This window comes from Dromiciops gliroides, chromosome 2, assembly GCF_019393635.1.
Source record: "Dromiciops gliroides isolate mDroGli1 chromosome 2, mDroGli1.pri, whole genome shotgun sequence".
Lineage (NCBI taxonomy): Eukaryota > Metazoa > Chordata > Mammalia > Microbiotheria > Microbiotheriidae > Dromiciops > Dromiciops gliroides.
The window spans coordinates 36,178,340-36,202,484 of NC_057862.1; the positions used below are offsets into that span (position 1 = coordinate 36,178,340).

General features: G+C 44.3%; 1 protein-coding gene across 2 annotated transcripts; it reads left to right on the top strand.

Moving 5' to 3' along the window:
• The first annotated feature begins 149 nt into the window (after positions 1-149).
• On the top strand, positions 150-21,540 carry CHRNB4 (cholinergic receptor nicotinic beta 4 subunit). 2 transcript variants are annotated; one of them, XM_043986848.1, is made up of 7 exons: positions 150-413; positions 2,547-2,591; positions 6,982-7,130; positions 14,329-14,373; positions 15,151-15,260; positions 16,259-17,222; positions 20,935-21,540. In XM_043986848.1, the coding sequence occupies exons 1-7, from the start codon at positions 353-355 to the stop codon at positions 21,064-21,066; spliced, it is 1,506 nt and encodes a 501-aa protein (XP_043842783.1). In that variant the 5' UTR covers positions 150-352; the 3' UTR covers positions 21,067-21,540. The 2 variants fall into 2 exon arrangements, with proteins under 2 accessions (XP_043842783.1, XP_043842784.1); XM_043986849.1 differs by lacking the exon at positions 2,547-2,591.
• The last annotated feature ends 2,605 nt before the right edge of the window (positions 21,541-24,145 follow it).

Sequence of the window (24,145 nt, forward strand, 5' to 3'; positions counted from 1 at the left end):
ACCCCTGGGAGGGCTCTGATGGAATGAATCATCCCTGTGCCCAGCCAGCCTGGTGCCTCCCCTCCATACTGTCTCTCTGCTTCATTTCCCACATCCCTGAGGCTCCCCTGGTCAGCTGAACCTCTCCTCCGCCCCATCTTTCTAAAAGAGGGAGGGGTCAGAGCTCTCCTGCCAGCTGGGCTCTCTCCCGCCCGGCCCACTCAGCTGCGTCCTACCGCCCGCCGGCTTTGGGGGAGCTGCCGAGACTATCCCTCCGAGGCTCAGGGAGAGTCTGCACCCCGTGCCTGGGCAGCCGCCCCAGCTCCAGCAGCCTGTCCCAGGGAGCAGCCTCTCCTCCCCTGCTACCCCTGCCATGAGGAAGGCACCCACACTCCTCCTCCTCCTCCTTATTGTGGTTTCCCTCTTCTGCAATGGTGAGTCACCTTTGGGGGAAGCGCTCCCACCTGAGGGGAGGGGAGCCTGAGGGAAGGGGGGTCCCAGCTAGTTGGTACTAACTTACAGACTCCAGCTGTCAGCTCCCTCTGGGGGCTGTGGCTCTCTGGGAGCCTGGTTGGGCTGGAGTCAAGGTGAATGGCAGCTGGGTATTTTCCAGAATTCATTGGGACAGTAACTAGAACCTGAAAGGGATGGAGGGGGGCAGAAGTGGGGGAGAAGAGACACTGAATGGCCAGGAGTGAATCACCCAGGAGAGGGCATGCCCACTAGATCAGAGACAAAGCTTGGGAGAAACTCCAGGAGAGACCAGCTCCAGAGATTTGGGGACACATGCTCTTTCAGCCTTGGATAATAATATTTGAAATAACATTCATAATAACCACACTGTGATATGCTAATATTATACTAATAAAATAATGATAATGATAATAACTCACATTTATATAGCACTTTAAGGTTTACAAAGCACTTTACAAACATTATTTTGTTTGATCTTCCCAGCAGTCCTGTGAGATAGATGCTGTTATCATTCCTGTTTTATAGATGGGGAAACTGAGGCTTAGACAGGTGAAGAAATTTGCTCAGAGTTCACATAGCTACTAAGTGCCTGAGGCGGGATTAGAATCCTGGTTTTCTTGATTTCAGGCACAGTACTTTCTCCAGTATGTCACCTAATACAGTGGGTAATGATAACGGCAACTCATAATCCCATACTCTGGTGTTTATAAGTCAATTGTCTTACATTGATACTATAAGATCATGACCCCATCCTGCAGGACAGAGACAGAGACAGAGACAGAGACAGAGACAGAGAGAGAGAGAGAATGAGAATGATTTCTTGGTCATATACTATGTGCCAGACATTGTGAAGCTGAAAGGTGAAAGGACTTGGCCAGGGTCACACAGCTAGTAACTCTTAGAGATGGATTTGAAATCGATTAACTTCTCTTTCTAAAGTGTTTCAACGTTTACAAAGGAGTTTCTTCACAAAAATTCTTTGAGGTTAAATAGAAATTGTTTTTCCTCTGTTGGATAGAAGAGGGAATTCAGGTGAAGTGACTCACTCACAGTCCTTCAGCTAATAAGTGTAAGACCCAGGAATGGAGCCCAGGTTTCATGATGCCCAGGCAGGGACATCTCTCTCCCTTACTGCGCTGCCTCCTCAGAGGCTAAAGTAGTGAGCAGAGCTCACAAGCTGCTTGAAATAGGAAGTTATTTCTTCTCACACCCACACTCCCTGGGAGTGGGTGTTTAAGACGGTCTAGATGTTCCTATGTCCAGTAGCGGGTCAAGCAGACAGCATCCTGAAGTAGGCACCGGGCAAAGAAAAAGGAGACCGACCCTTTATCCCAGGGTTGTAAAGTTCTGGTTTGATAGAAAATCACTTAATGAAAAACCTTTTGGGGAAGCACCTCGATTCCAAGCCCGAAACTTGGAGGTGGTAGGGCCCTCAGAATACAGAGGGTCAGAGCTGGGGGGCACCTCAGACAGGAGAGCTTCCCTTCTTCCATCCTCCTCCAGGGACAGCTACCAAGTCAGGGAGAAATCCGCTCAAGTGAGGATCATTTGTGTGCATTTGTCTCTTGGGTCCTGGGGTGGGGGTGGGGGCGGAATAGAAGGGGTTGGGGTGGAGAGAATTCAGAGTCCCGCCAACACCCAATCAGAACTCCCACAGCCTTGGTCTACAAATGTATTGTACAAATGTACAATGAGAACACAGTCCTTTGAGTCTGCTTCCTTCTCTATCACATGAGGGGGGCAGACTAGGTAGGGAACCTCCAAGGTCTCTCCAGTTCGGGCATTTTCTGTTCCATGTTCTAGTGCCCTTCCCTAACTTCTAACTCCCTGTTTTGTGTTCTAAGCTCCCTTCCAGCTCTAACATTCTGCCCTGTGTTTTAAGGAGCCTTCTCACTCTGATATTCTCTCTTTTAGTTTCACAGTCTTCCCATCTCTGTGGGATCTTGGGGAATTCCCTTCCCTTCTCTCCATGGCTCGGTTTCCTTTCCCTGGAAAAGGGGAATAATAACATCAGCACTTCCTGCCTCACTTTGTCAGCCTTAAAGTACTGTTATTATTACCATTCCAAAAGAAGTTGTCCTTTCTTTTTGTAGAGAGGAATTTGTGCAGTGCTAAAGCCAGGCTCTGGAATGAGACAGGTAAGCTGGTGGGGGCCTGGGGAGTAAGCTGGTTTGCATTTAAAGGCCTCCTCCTGAGTGTATAGGTGGAGGACAGAAGGGAAACGGTGCAAAGAGTGCTGGACCTGTGATCTCTGGGACCAGAGAAGATCAAAGGTGCCCTTCCAGGTACTTTAAACCACAACTCCCAAGTTCTTTTTAGCTACTACTGACATCTAGTGGTGTCCTTTGTATGGATCAGACCAGCAAGGGGGCAGAATCAATCCCTTTTGAGGTTTGGGGTCCCCTCAGCCCTCTCAGAAGGCACTGTCCATCTGGTTCTGCCACCAGCCCCCTAAACCTAGCAAAGAAATTGTTGTGATGCTCAAAGGAAATGAAGTATGTAAAACTCAAAAGTGCTATATAAATGTTCATCGTCATAATCATAACGATTAGAATTGGTTTAGTAGGGGGCAGCTAGATGGCGCAGTGGTAAGGCGCCAGCCCTGGATTCAGGAGTACCTGAGTTCAAATCCGGTCTCAGACACTTGACACTTACTGGCTGTGTGGCCCTGGGCAAGTCACTTAACCCTCATTGCCCTGCAAAAAAAAACAAAAAAAAAAGAATTGGTTTAGTATCCAAGCCTAGAATGCTTAGAAATGCTGGGTTTAGAGTCAGAGAACCTGGACTTGGATTCCAGTCCTACTACTGTATAACCTCTGAGAGTCTGACTCTCTTTGAGACTCAGTTTCTCCACCTGAAAAATGAAGGAATTGGAGGAGATAGCCTTTTCCACCTCCAAGTCTCTGAGGGCATGTCACCCAGTAGTAATCATTCAACTCAATTCAAGCAACATTCCTTAAGTACCTACTATGTGTCAAGCACTGCATCAGGTACTATAGGACTCTATGAGCTTTTCAGAGAGCTATTCAGAAGTTCTCCCTTTCCAAATTTTCCTCTAGAAAACCTGGGGTAGAAAAAGGGGGACCTGCCTACTTCCCTTAAACTGTCATCCCTACAAGGCTCTCCTAAGGTCTTGCAAAGATCATGGGCTGCCATACATGGAAAGGTGCCTTCAGACTAGAAATTAGACCCACTTGAGCTTGCAGTGTAGATAATAATAATCTCTGGCATTTACATAGAGCTTTGAAGTCTACAAAGCACTTTACATATATTAATAAGAGCTGACATTTATACAGAGATTTAACATTGGCAAAATGCTTTATTATGACTTTTCTCACTTGAGCTTCAGTATAACCCAGCAGAAGAGGAATTTTATGGTTATTATTATCCCCATTTTACAGATAAGGAAACTGAGGCTCCAAGAGGTTAAATAAGTTGTAGTAACAGAGCAGAGTCAGGACTCTAACCTAAGTCTCTCTTGACCCCAAGGACATGCAGTGGATTTGGCTGCCCAGTCCTACCTGGGAAATGCTTCCACTGACTGTCCTGGTGGGCTCTACCACCTAGGTTAGAACCCCAGAACCAGCAAGCCCACAACAGCAACATTACACAAGTGCCAATTACCAAAAGAGAGATCAGTCTGAGGAGGCTATTGGGAAGGAGACAATGCCTTCTCTATGGCTGCCACAGAGAAAACCAAGCTGTGTTGTTAGGAAGGATCCTTTGAAGCAAAGCCACCTGATCTGGTTAGGTCACCCCAAATCAAGTCTCTGACATAAGAACCTAGGCAATGGGAGAGCCTACTTCTGTGTTGTAGAGAGAGAAGAAAGGGTGGGACAGAGTGATGGTGGCTGTGGCTGAATATTGGTCAAAGGGAGTCCAGGAAGGCCAGAGAGAGGTCAGGAAGCAGACAGGGATGAGACATCTACAGCATAGGACCTTTCACTCTATCCCACTTGGTCATAGAATTTTGAAGGTAGAAGAGACCTCAGAGGCCCTCCCGTCCAACTCATTACTTTTGGGCTGCCAACAAATATGTAAAAAAACATGTTCAGGGTGCTAGGGGGTTCTGTCCTCTAGGAGTTTATGTCTCCACCTATAGCCCCCTCTTCTGAGGTGAGTCCTTGACTAGGACCGCCATTTTAGCAAGAATTGCTGTCATGCTTACTTCTTTCCTGGCCCCACTCCTCACTCTCCTGGCCTTTCCATCTCCTCCCAGCAGTCTTATTCTCATGGAGGTACCTTTCCCCCAACTTTCTCTCCTTTTAGGCATATCTTCTCTCATTAAAATGTAAGCTCCCTTCAGGGTAAGGTCTTTTTTTTTTTTCACTTATATTTGTATTGCCAGCACTTAGCATAGTGCCTGGTGCAAAGGAATGACAATAAATTGTCTGTCCGTCTATTCATCTATCTATCTATCTATCTATCTATCTATCTATCTATCTATCTATCTATCATCTATCTCCATCCATCCATTTATCTCTATCTAGCCATCTATCCATCTCCCTATTCATCCATCTATATCTCTATCTGTCCATCCATCCAGCTAACTATACATCTGTCTAGCCATCCATCTCTCCATCACTCTATTCATCCATCTATAGCTATATCTATCCATCTATCTCTATACAACCATCTATCATCTATCTATCCATTCATCCAGCTATCTATCCATCTATCTGTCCATCCATCAATCTATGTCTAGCTAGACATTAATCCATCTGTCTATCCATTGATCCTGCTATGTATCCATCTATTTATCCAGCTATCTATCTATCTATTCATTCATCCATTATCTATTCATCTATTTATCCTTCTATCCATCTATCATCTATCTTCTGGTGAACACAAAAATGTTCAAGTGCTTATTGTGTGCTAAGCACTGAGGACACAAATATTAAAAATGAGACAGTCCCTGGCTCTCACAGAGCTTGTATCTGAACTGGGGAGATAACATGTCAGAGGGTTCGCATGCAGGGCAAATGCAACGGCTGAGAGATCTGAATGGCTCAGCAAATGGCAAGGCCCAGGGGCCACCAGGCTTCCTCAGTGGGTGAGATGGCAGTGCCCAAGAGTCTGAAGGACATATCAACAGGGCAAGTGGTAAGTAAGGGCTAGAGAACCTTCAAGGGCAGTGTGAAGGACAAGGAAAGTCTTGGTAGTCCTCCATCTTACCAGGATTGTTACATCTAAGCAGGGGAAAGGTGCCCTTCAAGGATCTCAGGCTTTTGGCCATCAGAAACCCTAGAGATGAAAAAGTTCTTAAAGATCTAGTCCAAACTCCTGCATTTTATGGACAAGAAAACTGAGTTTCAGAGAGGTAGAGTGATTTGCCCAAGGTCACACAGGCAGGACAGGGTAGACCCATGATGGAATAGGTCTTCTTATTCCAAACCCATTGTTATTTCTACTCAGTGTTGTTTCCTCCAGTTAGCTGTCACCCTTCTTGCCCACCCATGGGACAGTCCCACCCTCTCCATCCCAGGGAAATCTGGACCTGGTGATCTGCAAGTCTGGCTGACGTGAAGACTCCTCTTATTTGGGTCAGTTGTTCAGGGATGGAGACATCAAGTGTAAAGAAATACTTGGAAGAGTTCTTCAAGAGTTGATAAATATTATATCTGTTCTAAATAGTCAGCGAGTTGGAAAAAGGATGGGGAAGTATGAGAACTCTCACTGAGCTAGCTTGTTTTGGTCACCCCTCCAGCCCTACTAATCCAGTGCCTGCTTCAAAGTGTGCTCAACAAGGGACATAATTAGGGAGGGCCAACTGGGACTTTGCCCCAGGACGCTGAAATTTAGGGCATGCTAATAGTACTGGTACTCCTTCAGGTGAACAGAAACTTAGGGGCTTAGCAAGAGTAATTAGTTAAAATAGGAAACTAGTAGCTAGCAGATTCCTATTCCTTCTTCTCCTTGGTTAGTAGACTCTTCAGCAATGCTGTCTCAGACCCAGGATCTTTCCTCCCATAGGGCCTTGTGTCCCAAGGCCTGAGGTCTCTCCTCCAGGTCTGTTCTCTCCACCCTCACCATCACCATGACAAATGAATTTGATTTGAGGAAGCCATTCTTGACCTTTGCCCCATGGGATAGAATCATTAATTAACTGTTCTAAAGGCCTCTTCAGGGACCCTAATAAATCTGATCTGCATCAGCCTCTCCACCCAGCCAACTCCATTGATTCAACTCTTATCAATGATGAGTGCCTCTTGGGGACTGGGGGATACAGTTCAAAAGCAGACCATGCCTTCCAGAAGCTTACTGGGTCTAGGGGAAATCCTAGACTCAATAGGAAGGAGAATGCTCAGAGTTGTGGCTCTGTCATTGACTGGGAATGTCTGAGCCTCCATTTTCCCTTCTATAAAATGAGGGTTATAATTGCACTTTCCTCACAGGAGCATTATGAGGATGGAACGAGAATGTAAATTTTGTACCTTTTAAAGCCCTAGAGGAATGTGAGCTGTGTTGGTTGCAGGCCCAGCCTACATTGCTTTTGGACTTGTGGTATCATTGTGTACTGTTTTCTAGGGAACTGCAAAATGGCCAATGCAGAAGAGAAGCTAATGGACTTTCTTCTGAACAAGACTAGGTATAATAACTTAATCCGTCCTGCTGCCAACTTTTCCCAGTTGGTATCTATCAAGCTGCAAGTGACCCTGGCCCAGCTCATAAGTGTGGTAAGTTTGAGTTGGGCATTTGGGTCATTGTGTCTGTCGTCTGCATGTAAGGCTGGTGGGCATTTGGCAGGCAGGGATGGATGTGGGCAGAGTGGGGTGGGGTTTTTTTTAGCTGTCTAACAGGTCATGAATCCAACAAAAGGAGGCTCTTAGGAGTTTCCCTAGAGCTCCTGGGCCTGGGAAATGTTGAGTGGGGAGCACATACTGGGGAGTCTAGTCTGAGATCTTGTACTAACTAATTAGCTGTGTGACCTTGGGAAAATCATTCCAACGGTCTGGACTTAGGTTTTCTTTTCTGTCTGCAAAATGAGAAGTGACAAGATTCCCAGAGCAGTCCCTGGCACACCCTGGGGATAAAGTGATGATCTCAGAAATGTTAGCTCAGGCAGGCAGCAAATTGAACCTAGGCTACTAGGCTCTCAAAGACCAGAGTTTCCTGTCCTGGGACCCTTGGCAACTCTCCTGCCTAGAGAAGGCATCACCAGATATACTCAGGGGACATGTACAGTCATGACTGACATGACATGGTTGCTCTTGTGAGAGAGGATGTTTTCCAGACCCATTCAAAAGGGAAGGTCCCTAAGGATCCAGATACAGACATATTCACCAAATGGTCCTGACTCGCTTTATCTCCCATGTGCCTTCTTGTTCTCTGTTCAGTGCTTAGCACAGTACCTGGCATATAGTAGGCAATTCATAAATGCAAATTGACTGTCTGACCAACAGTGAGGTTAGGCTTGATCTAATAACAACACTCATTTACATAGTTCTTTTTCCTTTTCTTTTTTTTCAATAGATTTTATTGATATCTTGTGTTTTTACATTGCCTACATTTCCCCAGGCATACATCCTCCTCCCCTCTCTTAGAGAGCCATCTCTTGTAACAAAATTTTTGTTAAAAAAGAGAAAAAAGGAAAAATAAATTCTGTAGAATCAAGCAACCCATAGAAAAAAATGGACATAATATACAATATTCCACACCTGCTGACCCCCTCCCTTTTGCAAAGGAATGAAGAAAAAAGATGTCTTTTTAAAAAATTATTTTATTGTTAAAAGTCTTATTTTCAGTTCCAAATTATTTCTCTCCCTCATCCATTGAGAAGTCAAGAGACATGATACTCATTATACATATGAAGTTGTGCAAAACATTTTCAAGTTAGCCCTGTTGTCCGCCCCCTCCTCCCGCCCTGACCCAAAAAAAAAAAAAGGCAAGAAAGAAAAAGAAAGTTTAAAAATCAGCTTTGATGTGCAGTCAGGGTTCATCAGTTCTCTCTCTGGAGGTGGAGAGCATTTTTCATCATGAGTCCTTTAGAATTGTCAGGGATTACTTTATTGATCAGAAGAGCCAAGTCTTTCATAGCTGATTCTTGTTCTAATATTGCCGTTACTCGTCCAATGTTCTCCCCGAGAGGCATCTTCTCATATCTCTTCATTTGAGTCCCATTCGATCTTCATCATTTTGTTACATTCACTTTTGATTAATCTATTCATGGACCCCAGGTTTGTTTTTTTAATAATAAACATTTTTGGGGGCGGCTAGGTGGAGCAGTGGATAAAGCACCGGCCCTGGATTCAGGAGTACCTGAGTTCAAATCCGGCCTCAGACACTTGACACTTACTAGCTGTGTGACCCTGGGAAAGTCACATAATCCCCATTGTCCCGCCAAAAAAAATAAAATAATAAACATTTTTATTTATAGTTTTGAGTTCCAAATTCTGTCCCTCCTTCCTTCCCTCCTCTTCCCCCCTCCCTGAGGCAGCAATCAGATGTGGATTATACATGTGCAATTATGTAAAACATTACCAGAGTAGTTATTTTGTACAAGAAAATTAATAAAAGAAAAAAATGAAAGAAAGTGAAGAACAGCCTGCTTCAGTCTGTGTTCCATCAAAATCAGTTCTTTCTTTGGAGGTGGATAGTGTGCTTCATCATTAGTCCTTTGGGATTGTCTCAGATCACTGTATTACTGAGAGTAGTTAAGTCATTCACAGTTCTTCATCCAACACTATTGCTGTCTCTGTGCACAATGTTCTCTTGGTTCTGCTCACTTCACTATACGTCAGTTCATACAAGTCTTTCCAGGCCTTTCTAAAATCATCTGGATTGTCATTTCTTAGAGCACAATGATATTCCATCACCATCATATACCACGGTTGTTCAGCCATTCCCCAAACCAAAGGGCATTCCTTTGATTTCCAATTCTTAGCCACCACAAAAAGCTGCTATAAATATTTTTGTACAAATGGGTCTTTTTCTCTTTTGGGGGATGTCTTTGGGATAGAAACCCAGCAGTGGTATTGCTGGATCAAAGGGTATGCACAGTTCTATGGCCCTTTGGCCATAGTTCCAAATTGCTCTCCAGAATGGTTGGATCTTTTCTTTTTTGGGGGGGCAGGGCAATGAGGGTTAAGTGACTTGCCCAGGGTCACACAGCTAGTAAGTGTCAAGTGTCTGAAGCCGGATTTGAACTCAGGCCCTCCTGAATCCAGGGCCGGTGTTCTATCCACTGCACCACCTAGCTACCATGGTTGGATCTTCTCACAACTCCACCAACAGTGGATTAGCACATGGACCTCAGGTTAAGAAACCCCGATCTAATGATCAGAGAGCAGATCCCAGAATTTATACACCTCTGTGTATCACATTAATACTTGGACGTTGAGTCACATTTTCTCATGGAGTCCTATTATAATTTTGGAGATGTATTCCTGAAGAAATCATTTTGATACAAGTAAGGGAGGTAGCCTGGGATGGTGGAAGAATAAGAAGACATGAGGACATGGCTTCCCCGGGGACACAGACAACACAGGGGAATTATGGAATTACAGGATCCTAAGTTTAGACTACAGAGACCTTAGAGATCATCTAGTACAGGGCTTATTTTTTTTTCAGGGCAATGAGGGTTAAGTGACTTGCCCAGGGCCACACAGCTAGTAAGTGTCAAGTGTCTGAGGCCAGATTTAAACTCAGGTCCTCCTGACTCCAGGGCCGGGGCTTTATCCATTGTGCCACCTAGCTGCCCTTAGTTCAGGATTTCTTAAACTTCTTCCACTCACGACCCCCTTTTCACCCAAAAAATGTTTACGTGACCCTGGGTATATAGGTATAGAAAATGGGTATACATAACCTTTTACTTTTGCCAAACTTTTTGTGATCTCCACATTCAGTTTTGCAACCTACAGCTTAAGAAGCTAGGGTCTAGTCCACCCCCTGAGAGTCCAAACTGAGGTTAAGTGACTTGTCCAAGGTCACACAAGTAGGCCATGGCAAAACTAGTCCACCCTCTTTCCCATGCTATGCAGCCTTCTCTGAATAAGAATATTAGCTGACCTTTATGAAGTTCCTTAAGTTTTATACCCATTGTCTCCATGACCCTTCCAACAATCCAGTGTAATGGAGGTATTACCCCAGAGGAAGTTGCCCTGGAGCGATGAACCCTGGGGGCTGCACTGCTTTTGTTACTGAGAGGTCCCATTTTGCCTTTTTCCTCTGCCTCAGTTTCCCTCTCTGTCTCCCCATCCTCCTATCTCCCACGCATGGAGCTCATCCCCTTCAGTATAATGGCCTGTTCTGACTAACACCATCCCAGACATTGGAATTTGGGTCAGGAGCCTTGGGTTTGAGTCCCACCTCTGATACTGAAACCTCTCACTCTGACACGTTATAGAATTAGGAAAGTCACGTCACCCTTATTAATCTGAGAGTCTTCCTTGGTAAAATGGGGATGATAACTCTGATACTTAGCTGTGTGATGAGGTGTGAACCTTGGCAAGTCACTTAATGCAAAAATGATTAAGGTGCCAACTCTGTGCCAGACACCTGGTAGATGCTAGGGAAGCATGGACCAAAATGAAAGATAGTCCCTGACATTGGCTTTGAGGAAGGAGTGAACACTAACAAATAAGGAGATTAGGAAGAGTTCCTTCTCCTCTCGAGGCAGCTAGGTGGTATGTATAGTGGATAGAATAATGGACTTGGAATCAGGAAGGCCTGAATTCAAAATGGTGCCTTAACCAAACTCAGCTATGTGGTCTTAGCCTCAGTTTCCTCCTCTGTAAAATGGGAATGATCATAACACCTACCTCACAGGGTGGTAAGGATCAAATAAGATAAGTAAGTAAAATGCTTTGCAAAACTTAAAGGACTGTGCAGATGGTAGCTCTGATTGTTATGATTGAAAGGATCAAGCGAGATAATAGAGACAAAGTGCTCTCTTTAAGTCTTTTTTTTTTTTCTGGGGTGGGGCAATGGGGGTTAAGTGACTTGCCCAGAGTCACACAGCTAGTAAGTGTCAAGTGTCTGAGGCCGGATTTGAACTCAGGTCCTCCTGAATCCAGGGCCGGTGCTTTATCCACTGCGCCACCTAGCCACCTCTCTCTTTAAGTCTTAATGCTGTTGTTGAGTCATTTCAGTTGTGTCCAACTCTCTGTGACCCCATTTGGTTGTTTTTTGTGTTTTGTTTTGTTTTGTTTTTGAAAAGATACTGCCATTTCCTTCTCCAGTTTATTTGACAGGAAACTGAGGCCAATAGGGTTAAATGACTTCCCCAGGGTCACACAGCTATTAAGTGTCTGAGGCTACATTTGAATTCAGGCCTTCCTGATCCTAAGCCCAGCACTTTATCCATTTCATCTCCTACCTACCCCATAAGCCTTAAAGGGCTGTTTAAATGTTAGATACTATTAGTGAATGCTGATTTGATGTCCCTTTTGTTTTTCCCCATCAGAAAATGAAAGGGATGAACTAGATGAGTTCTAAAATCCCTCCCAACCGAGTTCCTTGCTTCAGATAATTCGGGGTCTGGGATGGGCTGCCGTGGCCTAGGACCCGCTCTGGGCAGGTAGCTGGGGTGAAGACAGACCGTGTCTCCTGCCGCTCCTGCCAATAAGTCCCAGAAATCTCGGGACACATCACAGATCACCAAAGGGCCAGTGAATTGATTGAATCTTGGAGAAAAACAGCAAGCAGTTGGCTTTCCTCTCAGTCAATTCCTAGTTTGCTGACTCAATTAAATCTTATCAGGGATGAACCGAAGGTTTGACCAGTCAGGGCTGGTGATTGGGCAACCTACATCTCAACTGAGAGCTTCAGCTTAAAGCTTATTTGGCCCAGGGGCAGAAGGCTGCAGATGCTGCCCTGACATGGCCCCATTGGCTAAGGGAGGCTTTCACAGCAGGGGCAAAGCAGTGCCCAGTGTCTTTGGCCATCATCTCTGGTAAGCTACAGTCAGTTGGGCTTCTAAAAGTGTTTGAGGGCAGAAAAACCTGCCTCCAAATTCACTTTCTCCAGCTGGAACTTGGTGTGTTCTTGAACCCTTGTGTATGAAGTGAATACCTGGAAGCTGAGTCACATTTACTCTTTGAGTTCTATTATAATTTTGGAGATATGTTCCCAAAGAAATCATTTTGATTCAAGGAAGGAAGGTGGCATGGGATGCTGGACATGAGTTCAAATCCCAGCTTATGACCTGGGTGACTGCAGACAAGTCACTTACCAGCACTGGTTCTTAAGTTTCCTTATCTGGAAAGTGAAGATGTTATACCGGATGACCTTTAGGATTCTAAGCAATAAAGGTCACTCTTAAGAATGGTAACACTCACTTACTAGCTGTGTGACCCTGGGCAAGTCACTTAACCCCAATTGCCCCGCCAAAGGTGGAGGGGAAAGAATGGTAACACTTAGAGTATAGAGGAAAAGAGCCCTCGCCTTGGAACCACAAATCCTGGCTCTTCCCCTGGCCCTGGCCCTGCCCCTGGCTGTTGGTGTGACCTTGGGCAAGTCACTAATACATTCACGTTTATATACCAGCTACTCATAATAGTATCCTCATTAAACCTTAAACGTGACCGTTGATACTTAAGAATAAAGCAAAAGAAATAATAATTTAAAATGATAATATAAAAAGTACTCACATATTAGAAAGAAATGCATGAATAATAAATGCATCACAACCCACACATAAACCTCAGCCATGCTCTTGACAATTCACTCAGGATCTCTTTTGGAGAATAGGTGCTAGGAGACACATATACTCAGGGCAGTTCACAACTTGCTTTCCTTTTTCTTTCTCAGAGACTGTTAATAAAAGGTTTTTGATGAATATAGCTTCTGTGGCAAATTGAGTCTTCCAGGGTTAAGATGAGTTGATTCATGTTGTGCTTGACTAATACTTCAGCCAAATTAATCTATCCACTGAGGGACTTCTCTGAATCTCAGCTTCCAAAGTGTTCCTCTGCTCAGCCAGACTTTATTCTTTAATAGCAACTATGATGTCTATCACTTTCAGCTTCAAACTTATATGATTTACTTCTGAAATCTGTCTTTTCCCTTTTCTCTTCTTTCTCTCATCTTTCTAGGTTCAGACTTTTGGTCCTCTCTTCAAATGAATCCATCTTATCTTATGGTTATTAATAAAATTCTTATCTTCTATCCATACTCAGATAAAGTATGTTTGTCTTAAAATCCTACAATAAGTTCTGGTAGCCATACCTCACTAGTACATAATAGCTTGTCACATTTAAAATTCAGCAACAGGGATTGTCTCACAGAAGTAAAGTGGCTTTCATAGAGTTCTTAGATGACAGTAGCAGGATTAGAAAAATCCAGCCAACACCCCTCCTACAATACCATATTGAAGAACACCCTATCCTGGTAGTTTCCTTGAAGCTAACTCCTTTCCCTGTAATCAAAAAGAAGAAGGAATCCTTTGTGTTCCCAGGAATAGAAACATAAAATCTTAGGCTTAGAACTAGAATCTCAGAGAAACCATCTAGTCTGATCTCTGCATTTTGTATATGAGAAAACAAGCAGAACAAGGTCAAGTGATTTGCCCAAGGTCACCCAAAGTGGTAAAGAGAAGCCAAGATTTTGCCATAGCTCCTTTGATGCCAAACTCAGAGTTCTTGGTAGTATGCCATGTTAAACCCTAGCCAGTGCATCCAATCCAAACCAATTTAATTCAACATTTATTAAAAGCATTCTATATGACAGCCCTTGTCGTCTGTGCTGGGTCCACAAAGGTGGAAAAATGAAAGCTCATGGAGTTTATGCCCTTAATAGGGAAGACATGACATCTACACAAACAAGACAGAATATAATGGTGCAAACCATAGGTCCAAACAAAGTAGCTAAGGCAATGTGAGGAGGGAGAGGTCACTGTGAGTTAAAGAGATGGTGACAGTTCTTTTCCCTCTTTAGAATGAACGGGAGCAAATCATGACCACCAACGTCTGGCTGAAACAGGTAGGTGGAACCAGGGCTTACAGATACCAAGGTGTCCTGGAGCAAGGAGAGGTCATGGTCAGTGGGAGGCCAGGAAAACTACAACCTGATAGAGCCAATTCATATAGTTCTCTCTCCCAGCCTCCCTCTCCCCTCTTTCCCCCAGCTTTGGACTTTCTGCTCCAGTGCCTGACTCCCTGGGGCCCTAAGTCTCCAAGCCCAGTTTTGAAATTGGGTCTAAGGTTCTGTTTGGTTCTTTGAACCATAACCTCTCTCCCTTATCCCGCTGCCCAAGCCTGTTCATTACTGCTCCCTCTAGCATGGCTCAGTCTCCATTGTCCTGCTTCCTCACATAGGGAGTAAAGACTGGACAGGTGGGTATTCCACAGCTTTCTTTCTCTGAGCCTCAGTTTCCTATCCTGTAATCCAACCAGGACATTGATTGACCATATTTTCCTCTGAGTTTATAAGTTTGTTCATATAAAATTAAATGGGGTTAGGGCTAGTATTGAACTAGAACAGGGGTTTTAAGGTGGGGGTCCATGAATTTATTTTTCAAAAATTATTCTGCTAACTGTATTTCACTATATTTGGTTTCCCATGTAATCCTCGGTATTTTATTTGATGCATTTAAAATATGATTTTGAGAAGGGGCCCATAGGCTTCACCAGACTGACTGAAAAGGTTAACAATTCTAGACTAGATGATTTCCAAAGTCCCTTACAGCTCAAACATTTTGGAATTCTGTGACCCACTCTAAATATCCGTGCCATGTCTCTCCCCACCCACCACCCTCAGGAGTGGACAGACTACCGCCTGGCTTGGAACTCATCACAGTATGAAGGGGTGAACATCCTCAGGATCCCTTCAAAGCGCATCTGGCTACCAGACATTGTGCTTTATAACAAGTGAGTGAGAGAGCTGGCACAAGGCCCAAAGCCCAAAGCAAGTATAGGAGGGTGAGTCACTGGATGGCCAGAGCGCATGGGAGCAGTTCAGTGCCAAGGGTCTCGTCTGTGCTAGAGCAGACTGGCATCATCACCTCACAGACTACCCAAGCCCCTCCCAGCTCAGAGAATTCTCAATTCTAATTCCCCTCCCGTCTCTGACATTGTGTGGCTAAGGTCTCTCTCAGCTTCGACATCCTATGGATCTAATCTCACCTTCCAATAGCTGATATTCCCATTAAGCACCAGCTTACAAGGTATTGTTTGTAAAGCAGCCTTTATCTTGGGGATCACTAAATCTGACCCTCTAATTTGAGGAAACTGAGGCTTGGAGGGGGATTGGATTGGAATGGTTTGGAGAGGAAAGGGGCTGGATGCAGTGAAATTAATTTGGAGGCCATTCCAATAGTCTAGGCAAGAGGTGATGGGGGCCTGAATTAGGGTGGCAGCTGTTTAGGCATAAGAAGGAGGAGCTGTGGAATTGGAGGGACCTGGCAGCTAATTGGACATAGGTGGTGGCGGCTGGAAGCATGGGCATGGGTGGAATGCTAGTTCTTCTTTTATGCATGCCTATGACTTTGTTCAGAAAATTGGATAACCAGAATCGTGGCTACCTCAGCAGCAATGCTGAAATTCCTAGTACACTCCTATTACATCCCACAAATTCACAGACTACTAAGTGACAGAGACAGGACTGGAATCCAGACATCCTGGTTCCAAATCCCATTCTGAAGTGCTTCCTCCTAGAAGTCCTTCCTGGTCATTAGACAAACAGCAATCAATCGGCTGGCAAGTATTGAGCAAGACTGTGCCTGCTGTGTACCTGGCGTTGTGTTAGGCACTGGGGGTACAAGCAAAAAGAAGGGATGGAGGAGAGGTGGGAAATAGAATGAGTTCTGTCTGGGACATACTGCTCACCCACACTCCCTTATCTTTTTGCTCCCCTGCCTTCTCCTCAGTGCCGACGGCACCTACGAAGTCTCTGTGTACACCAATGCTGTGGTATCCTCGAATGGTAGCATTTTCTGGTTGCCCCCAGCCATCTACAAGAGCGCCTGCAAGATTGAAGTGAAGCACTTTCCCTTTGACCAGCAGAACTGTACACTCAAGTTCCGATCCTGGACCTATGACCACACCGAGATTGACATGGTCCTCAAGACGCCCACGGCCAGCATGGACGACTTCACCCCCAGTGGAGAATGGGACATCATTGAACTCCCAGGACGGAGGACGGTCAACCCCTTGGACCCCAGCTATGTGGATGTGACTTATGATTTTATCATTAAGAGGAAGCCCCTTTTTTATACCATCAACCTCATTATTCCCTGTGTGCTCATCACATCCCTTGCTATTCTGGTGTTTTACCTGCCCTCAGACTGTGGGGAGAAGATGACACTGTGCATCTCGGTCCTGCTAGCCCTAACTGTCTTCCTCTTACTGATTTCCAAAATCGTCCCTCCGACCTCCTTGGATGTCCCCCTTATCGGCAAGTACCTCATGTTCACTATGGTGTTAGTGACATTCTCCATCGTCACCAGTGTCTGTGTCCTCAATGTGCACCACCGCTCACCCAGCACCCACACAATGGCCCCCTGGGTCAAGCTACTTTTCCTTGAGAGGTTGCCCACTTTCTTGTTCATGAAACGTCCAGAGAATAACCCCACCAGGCTCCAGTTTGACCAGCGCCGGAGGAACAGGTCCGAATCCCCCCAGCATGCCAGCACAGGCAACCTCTACAAGAATTCCATGTACTTTGTGAATCCAACCTCAGCACCAAGGACAGCAGGAGGCACTGACAGCTCTGGGGGCCAGAAGGATTTCCGCTCAAGGTCCTCCAAGAGGTATCAGCCAGAAGTGCAGGAAGCCATCGATGGCGTGAGCTTCATAGCAGACCACATGAAAAGTGACGATAGCGACCAATGTGTAAGTCAGGTCATCCCCAGGGGAAAGAATGAAGGGCGAAGATAGTCATCTCTTCTTTTCCCTGGATCTTCCCAAAGTCACTGTTGATCTCAGATGTTCACACTAGTTTATCTAGCATATAAAACCCTAGAGGCAGGAGGGATCTCAGAGACCATCTAGTCCAACCCTCTCATTTTACAGATGAGGAAACTGAGGCACAGAGAAGAGGAATGACCGACACAAAATCACACAAGTAATAGCAGAGCAGGGATTTGAACCCAGGCCCTCTGACTCTAAATTCAGCATGCTTTTCATTGGGCCAGCCTGCCTCCCTAAGTAATTCCAACTTGTGTTTCTTTCCTTCAATATTGTCCTTTTCTCAGTGATCTCTATTGAATATAAATAGTGCACACGCGCACACACGCACGCATACACAACCCACTTTGAATTCAGTGCTGTCAAACAGAAACTCATAAGAGCTGAAAATAGCTTAGTGTGGAGAAAGATGTGGCAGCTCGACTAAGTCTTATGAACAGGAACTTGTTCCAGATGTCCGCAGTCTAATTTGAAACTTAATTAGCTTGAGCACACAAGAGCAGGCTCTAATTTGCTGCCTCCCGAAAACAGGTCCATGGCATAGTAGGGTCCATTGTTCTCCATATTATAGATTCTAAGACTGTCTCTGCCACAGTTTAGTCAGGTGCATTCACATAATACCAGGCAAAGTTGTAAATGGGAATGTTTGCACTCAGGCCAAATTCAGCTGGGCATGGGGAGGATGGAAGAATGAGTGGGTAACACATGGGTCCCAGAAAAAAAACAGTACCTTGACAAGGGGATGCTAGTTGGAGCAGCCTGGGGGAGATAACTTTGGGAAGGAAACATATCCCTATGCCCCCTACAAAGTTGGCACCTTGAAGTGAAGCCCCATCACTCCATCCTAGTTACAGTTCTGATACCAAGGGCAATGCCTGCAGATCTGGTGTCCTATATAGCTTAGTCTGGCCGAGACTAGATAGCATAAGTTATAAGGGGAAGGGAAGGCCAAAGGGTAAATAAAGTAGCAACAACTGTAAGATGGTAACCACAGGATGCCTTTGGGATTATGGCATTTAGAGCACTGAGCTTTAGGGACAGAAGACCTAGGTCCCAGGCTCTCTCTGTCACTAAGTCACTTGGCTAACCTTGGGCTAATCATTTCTAGTCTTTGGACCTTGGTCTTCCCATCTATAAAGTGAGAAGATTCGTAGGTTCATAATATTTAGAGTTGGACAGGACTTTCTCATGTAGTTCAATTATCTCATTTTATCAAGAAAACTGAGGCTCTGACATTCCCTGTTCTAAGGTCCCTCTCGCTCTCTGATGTTCTCTGTTCTAAGATTGTTCCCAGTTCTGATGTTCTAGGTGGTAACATCTTTTTCCACTCTGACTTTCTATGTTCTGTGTTCTAACTCTCCTTCTACATCTGATATTCTATATTCAAAGGCCCACATCAGCTCTATGTTCTAAGGACCTTTCCAGCCCTAACCTTCTATGTTCTAAGGTCTTTTCTAGTTCTGATATTCAGTGATTAGGAAGGCAGGGGAGTACAATGGAAAAAGCATTGGTTCTGAAGTCAGGGGACCTGGGTTCAAATTCTGACTAACAACCTGGGTGTTCTTGGGCAGATCATTGGAGGCAGCTAAGCTAGGTGCTACAGTGGCCTGAAATCAGGAAGGCCTGAGTTCAAATCCAGCCCCAGATACTAGATGTGTAAGCTTCAGTAAGACACTTAACTTCTGTTGCCTTAATTTTCTCCTCTATAAAATGGGGATAATGATAGCACCGACCTTCCAGAGTTGTTGTGAGGATAAAATGAGATAATATTTGTGAAATTATAGAAATACTAGCCACCATTATTATCATCATCTAACCTTCCCAGGCCTTAGTTTCCTTACCTGTAAAATGAGAGGATTGGTCTGTATGACCTCTGAGGTCTCTTTCAGCTTCCAATCTAGGATTCTGTTATCCTAAGCAAACTTTTCCCCAAAGTATCGAGGGGAAAAGGGTCTCAGGAGATCAAGAGATGTTCAGATTATAATTCCATCATTAACCCTAGGAATATCTCCAAATGGGGAGGTTTTAAGAAGAGAATTCAGGCAGGATGATGTGTGCGTGTGCATTTGGGCATGTTTTTGCACATTTGTGCATGTGTATGCACATACGCATACATGTGTGTTTGGTTGTCTAAGTATAAGAAATAGCATCTCTTCCTGTTTATGGTGTTGACCTGGAAAGCAAACCAAGCAGTATAATTTCTAGGTGCCCTATAGAAGGAATGCAGGGTTGTATGATCCCTGTGGACACCTTTAGCTGGTCAGATCTGAAATCTTCCTTCTGGACTTGGCTAATTCTGGGATTCCAGAAGAATGGAAGTGGGAGCTGACACAAAGGACAAAGGGCCCAGAGAACGGGGTGCTCTCTGCATACCAGCAAGACTCTTTGTTTTTTAACTCAGAATATTTGTATTTTACATGGACTGACTTTTCTATCTGATACTAACATTTTCTATTTACTGATCTATTGCTGCATTTATTCAATAGAGGTTTATTAAGCAGTTGCTATAAGAACAACTTGAGGGGCAGCTAGGTGGCGCAGTGGATAGAGCACCGGCCCTCGATTCAGGAGTGCCTGAGTTCAAATCCGACCTCAGACACTTAACATTTACTAACTGTATGACCCTGGGCAAGTCATTTAACCCCAATTGCCTCACCAAAAAAAAAGAAAAGAAAAGAAAAGAAAAAAGAGAAAAAGAACAACTTGAGAGGCCTCTTTTCAAAGTGGATTGAAAGTCAGCCTAGGAGTTGGAAAGACCCCTGGATCAGCTAGGTCTTTGCCACAGCAGAAATGAGAAGACACGTTTTGACTCTAGACTTCTTGAACTAGGAGGGATTTTGGAAATCATCTAATCCAACACCCTCATTTTAAAGATGAGAATGAGGCTTAGAGAATGGAAGTAGATTACCCATGGTGACACAGGTAGGAATAGAACCAGGATTGAAACCCAGGACCCCAGCCTCTAGAACCAGTGCCTTCCTTATTATGTCACATCAATGACCTACCCAAATCTATATACTAATAAAGTGTCAGGGCTGAGACTAGAACCTAGACCTCCTGGTTCCAAACTTAGCATTTAAATGCTCTTTTCATAAACTCTCCATGGTCATTAAATAAATAGTAATTTATCAAAAGGCAAGTGTTGATTAAGAAAGTGCCTACTATGTGCCAGAGACTGGGCAAACACCAAGGTTACAAGTAGAAAGAATGAAACTATTCCTACTCTTTTGGGTGAGCGGGGCAATGAGGGTTAAATGACTTGCCCAGGGTCACACAGCTAGTAAGTGTCAAGCGTCTGAGGCTGGATTTAAACTCAGGTCCTCCTGAATCCAGGGCCAGTGCTTTATCCACTGCCCCACCTAGCTGCCCTCATTCCTACTTTCAAGGAGATTATAGTCTATAAAATAGAACTGGGAAGATTTATGCTGTGGATGCTGCTAATAATTAATCATCATAATAATAACTGACATTTCCATAGTATTTTATTATGTGCAAAGTGCTTTATATGCATTAAATAGTAATATACATTTGATAGCTTTAGTAAGAAAACATTGATCACTATCAAATTGTTAAATGCCTCTAACCACCTTTCCTTCTCTCCCCTCCTCTCATATCATTTCAACCCTTCCTTCTCCAGGTCATCGAAGACTGGAAATATGTGGCCATGGTAGTGGACAGGCTTTTTCTCTGGATATTCATCTTTGTCTGTGTCCTGGGGACTGCTGGCTTATTCCTGCCTCCTCTCTTTCAAAACTACTCTCCATCCTAGGGTCCTTGACACCTAGCCCCACTTCTTCCTGCAGACTATGTCCATCCAAAGGAGCTTTTTCCAGTAAGGACTGGGGTCTCTTAGAAGGTGACATCATTTCTGTATGGAGAGAAGAGAGAGAGGGACAAAGAGAGAGAGAGAGAGAGAGAGAGAGAGAGAGAGAGAGAGAGAGAGAGAGAGAGAGAGAGAGAGAGAGAACCTCTTTTATCTTTTGAAAGTCTACAACTTACAGTGTGCTGAAAGTCTCTGCCACACCCCCAATGAGTCCAACACTCACAACTGAAACCCAAAGGACAGAAAGTTGAGAATATCCCCCCTTCCCACTATGTCTTCTAACCCTCCCCTCACCCTTAGATCTGCACCCCTACTGTTTTATAAGAAACAATTACTAAAGATATTTCTTTCCTCTGTTTTTTACTCATATGGTGTTCAAAAGTTGCTTTGAATAGCCACAGAAACGATGGTTTATGAAATATCTGGTCTTAAGATTTTTGTTGAGTGTCTTAATAGAAACTAAATAAAGATGTGAACAGTGAATGTTTCTTTCATCTGTTATTAGAAGAAATAAAATTTGGTTGCTTGGGAGATCTTAGTAGTTGGGCTATGGGATTAGGAGAGTAGAATTAGGGGAGGGGGACACCTTAAATGGCATCTGATCCAAGCTCCTTCTAATAGCCTCCCTACAACGAAGCCAAATTTTGGGGGGAGACAATGAGGGCTAAGTGACTTGCCCAGGGTCACACAGCTAGTAAGTGTCAAGTGTCTGAGGCTGGATTTGAACTCAGGTCCTGTTGAATCCAGGGCCAGTACTTTATCCACTACGCCACCTAGCTGCACACCCCGCCCCACCCCCCCACCCCCGCCCCATCTCTGTCTCTCTCTTCTTTTTTTGGAAGTCATCTCAATTTAGCATAAAAACCTCTTACTACAGGGAGCTCATTACTTCACAAGGCAGCCCTTTCCTATTGCCAGCCAGGTCTTGTTATCAGAAATGTCATTGTACTGATGCATGTTTCACTTAACTATGAGGAAGAACTTCCTAACAAGGAGAGTTGTAGAAAACTAAAAGGTGATGCCTTGTGTGTGGGGTAGTGGATTTGCCATCATTGAAGACCTTCAAAAAGAGGTGAGGTGATCACTGCTTAGAGATTTTGTAGAAAGGATTCCAGAAGGAACAGCTGGCTCAGAAGGCACAGGATAACTCTGTAATACTATCTATGACAACTCCCTTGGGAAAAAAATCCATGGAATAATACCCCAGCCCAACACACATCCACATATCCACCCCACATGCCACATAGCAGTGAGACTAGTTTCTTGTCTTCTTGACTCATTCCTTCACTAAATATTTATTAAGCATCTATGACATAATTGGTAGAGACACAAGTAAGCCAATTTAGCTAGAACATAGAATGCATGATGGGAACAATGTGAAACAAATCTGGAAAGGGGCAATACTGTACAATACAATAATCATTTATTAAATGCCTACTAATTATTGAAGATACAAATAAGAAAGACAGTCCCTGCCCTCAAGGTGCTTACAATCTAATGGAGGTAGGCTATACACAAAAGGAAGCTTGGGAGCAGGGAGCTAGGTGGAGAGGCCACCTGGGCGGGGCATAATGTTCTGTGGAGTCCTAATGAGGCAGAGTGGCACTGATGGAAAGTGGAGAATTGGCTGAAAAGTTTAGATCCCAGCCCTCTGTAAAGGAAAGCTTGGGGTGAGTTAGTGCTTCAGCCTCTTGTCCTCCAGTCAGAGGTGACAGGAGTCTGAGGGGGTTGAGACAGAGTAAGGAGTTTGCACTTTACATGGAAAATTATTCACTAGGAAACTGATGTGGTCAGACCTGTACTTTAGGAAGATTAGTTTGTCAGCTGTGTAGAGGATTAATCAGGGGAGGGGTGAGATTGGAATTCAGGGAGAATAATTGGAAGGCTACTGCAGTAGTACAGGTAAAAGATAATCAATTATTCAATAAGCATGTATTAAGCACCAACTATGTTCCTGGTAGTATAAGACAAAAATCAAAACAATCCCTCCCCTCAAAGAGCTTAAGGTCTATTGGGAGAAACAACATTATCCATACGAACATATGCAAAATATACATGAAATAAAAATAACCAAGGTAGTGGTCACAGGAACGAGAGATGCTTCAGAGGAGGATGAAAGGGTCCAATCTGACAACTGATTGAATGAAGAATGAAGAATAAAGGATGACTCTGAGGTCAGAGACCTGGGGGAGTGGCAGGATGGTGGTACCTCAAGAGCTATGGGGAAATTAGAGTCAAGGGAGGGAAGAGAGATTTGGGAGGTCAAAGGACCCCGACGTCCTCCCCCCAGGTCTGCACCTCTTGTTTCCAACTGCCTTTTCCTCATGATGCTGAGTATGATAGCATCATTTTTGATCTATGATACCCTAAAAACCCAGGGCCAGGATGGAGGAAACTCTGAGTGAAAAGCTGCAAGTGACAGATAAGCAGCAGGTCCTGGCCATAAATTACCAAGGCTGGAGAAGGCTGTGTGTCAGGAGGAAAACATACTGAAGATTTCAGAACAGCCTCAAGCTGAAATCTACCTTGTAAACACTGGGAATCTGGACAAGAAACCTGATACAGGGGAAGCCCTAGGCTGGAATGAGTGTTTATGGTGATAATAATAATGTACCATTTATTGGTTTACAAAGCACTTTGCAAATATTATCTCAGTTAATCTTCACAATAGCTCTGGGAGATAGGTACTATTATCATACCCATTTCACAGATGAAGAAACTGAGACTGAGAGAGGTTACAAGACTTGTGCAAAGTCACACAACTATACTGCCAAGCATTCAAACTCTACTGCAGAGAGCACAACCCCCAGTGGGCTAGCCACATTGTTCAAATGCCAAATATATGCTTGCCTAAAAGACTATTTTATGGAGAAGGCAAATGCTCACATGGTGGTCAGAAAAAGTGATACAAGGACACTTGCAAGGTCTCTCTTAAGAACTTTGGAATTGAGGGGGAAGCTAGGTGGCACAGTGGATTAAGCACCGGCCCTGGATTCAGGAGGATTTAAATTTTAATCTGGTCTCA